At 39.9% G+C, this 2,640-nt stretch overlaps 1 protein-coding gene across 1 annotated transcript; it reads left to right on the top strand.

The window, feature by feature from the left end:
• The first annotated feature begins 1,233 nt into the window (after window positions 1-1,233).
• LOC145985555 (uncharacterized) lies at window positions 1,234-1,761 on the top strand. Its single transcript, XM_083119625.1, has one exon. It carries the CDS (start codon window positions 1,234-1,236, stop codon window positions 1,759-1,761), a length of 528 nt encoding a protein of 175 aa, XP_082975751.1.
• Window positions 1,762-2,640: the final 879 nt, after the last annotated feature.

Below are 2,640 nucleotides of genomic sequence, written 5' to 3'. Positions count from 1 at the left end.
TCCAACAGAGTAGCGCAAATTCAAGAATTTACTCAAACTTATCAATGGAGACATGTTTCGTCCAAGGATAATCCAGCGGATTTAATCTCCCGTGGAGTTAAACCTCAAGATATTCATCATCATTCGGTATGGTTTCATGGTCCAGCTTGGTTGCAAGAAGATGAAACGTGCTGGCCATCATCATCATTTGACACAAGTCTTAAGAACAAAGATGTTCCTGAACAACGAAAGCTTCCTGTAACTACACTGGTGTCTCATCTGCAATCAGAGGCAATAATAAACAATTTTTCTACATTTTTCAAATTGTTAAGGATTGTAGCGCTCTGTAAAAGATTCATTCGCAATTGTAAAAATGCAAGTAACAAACAATGCGATTCACTTACTTCAATTGACATTGAAGACGCTACTCAAACGTGTGTCGTTATGACACAAATTTCGTTCTTTCATCGAGAGATAAATGATCTCACTGCCAAGGGGCAAGTATCCAACAAAAGTACCCTTAAAGACTTACAACCCTTTCTGGATAATCAGGGAATTCTTCGTGTCGGAGGTAGGCTAGAAAATAGCAACTTGGAATTCAGCAGCAAGCATCAAATCATTTTGCATCCAAAAAGTCACTTCGTCCGTCTACTAATTGCATCAGAGCATGAACGATTGATGCACGCAGCACCTCAATTGTTAATCTCATCCATTCGAGAAAGGTACTGGATTCCTAGAATACGACAAGCTATTAAGCATATCATTCATCAGTGTTTAACTTGTTATCGTTTGAAGGCATCTGCAGCACAACAGCTAATGGGACAGCTCCCATCCATCAGAGTTACACCTAGCAAGGCATTTAATCATGTGGGCATAGACTATGCCGGACCATACGTCATCAAAGTAGGATCAATCAGGAGTAAAATCACAAAGAAATGCTACATTGCTCTTTTTACGTGCCTAGCCACGAGAGCAATACATCTTGAGCTAGTAACAGACCTTACTTCTGAAGGTTTCATGGCAGCATTGCGACGCTTTACAGCAAGGCGAGGCAAGTGTTCCACCATTATCAGCGATAATGCCACAACATTTCAAGGAGCGAAGAACGAACTTCAGAAACTTCAATTGCTATTTCAATCGCAAGGATTCAGTGAAGACATTCAAAGGTATGCAGCACAAGAAAACTTTCAGTGGAAAAATTCACCTCCACGTAGCCCAACATTCGGTGGTGTCTGGGAAAGCGCCATAAAATCCATGAAGTACCATCTTCGTAGAGTCGCCAAGAATGCTGTACTGACATACGAAGAGCTGTCAACTCTTTTGTGCCAAATCGAAGCTTGCTTAAACTCTCGGCCTCTTACATCCTTACCTGACTCTCATGAAGAATTTAATTACCTCACTCCAGGCCACTTTCTTATTGGTGGTCCACTAACTTCCTTTCCTCAACCAGACTTAAGTGATCTCAAGGAAAATAGACTTTCCAGGTGGCAACGAGTTCAACAGTTTCAACAAAGGATTTGGAGAAACTGGTCCCGAGATTATCTTCATGGTATGCAACAGCGTCAGAAGTGGACAACCACGCAGCCCAACCTGCAACCAGGACTACTTGTGCTTCTGAAAGAAGACAACCTACCCCCATTATCTTGGAAAATGGGCATTATAGAAGAAGTGTTTCCAGGGAAAGACAATTTAGTTCGTGTAGCCGTGGTTCGCACCAAGGATGGAGTGTACCGAAGGGTTCTCAGTAAGATTGTACCTCTTCCAGATGGGAAGATCAATTGAACTTTCATGATTTAGTTTGGATGCTGTGCATTCCAACGGGGGGGGGGGGAGAATGTTGAAGATTGTAAATAGTATTGCTTTCCGCTCCTCATTTGTTTTTATTTTACTCCCGCTGGGAGCTTCGTGCAAGAACTCGGAATTCTGGGAGCGTGATATTCGAACGCAGCGGAATGGTGCATGTCAGCTCGCGGCAGCGGGAGAACATTTCAGCTAGCCTATCGGATATGGGCCTTTTTGTATTTCTTCATTGTGCAAACGTATTTAATTATTATATAATACCAAGTGAATTAAAGGACTTGTATCATATGCGAATTTATTACTATATCCGTTGTTCCAGCCCTATGGTAAGATAGACAATATGGCGTCATACCAAGAGATGCTAGTTTTCTTTCCTGTTGATACGTGGAAGGTATCTACAGACATTGATCTTTTTTAAAAATTACTTACCGCTTCGTATTATCAAATGAACTTCAAACAAAATAGAAAAGATGATCCGCACAAATAATCTGAAAATAACAAATAATATTAGTGTTTTCGGTATATTGTTCAATTAATTAAAACTCTAATAAATTTAAACAGATTATCGTATGCAACACATTTTATTTGAAAAGTAAAATCAATCAATCAATCAATCAATAAAAATCGTTTTTTGCTCTAAACTAAAAACACAACAATTTTTTATTTTGAAAGACATTCAGATGACTTGCTACTATTCTCCGAAACAGTAGCTACAAAGCAAAAAGTTAAGAATCGTAGCGGTTGGTTAACATCATACCGTGCCAAAGAGTTCTAAGTTCGGATCTTTGTGGCCTTTCCCACTCGTGAACCCTCCCTGCGATAACACTGTCTTATATTAAAATATCGGTCTACATACACCGA

Source organism: Lepisma saccharinum, chromosome 3, assembly GCF_977018435.1.
Source record: "Lepisma saccharinum chromosome 3, izLepSacc3.1, whole genome shotgun sequence".
NCBI classification, from domain to species: domain Eukaryota; kingdom Metazoa; phylum Arthropoda; class Insecta; order Zygentoma; family Lepismatidae; genus Lepisma; species Lepisma saccharinum.
This window is presented reverse-complemented; position numbering and strand designations above follow the sequence as displayed.

What these genes read in the sequence shown, in the direction of transcription:
- LOC145985555 (XM_083119625.1), top strand. Translation starts at nt 1,234, where the DNA reads ATGAAGTACCATCTTCGTAGAGTCGCCAAGAATGCTGTACTGACATAC.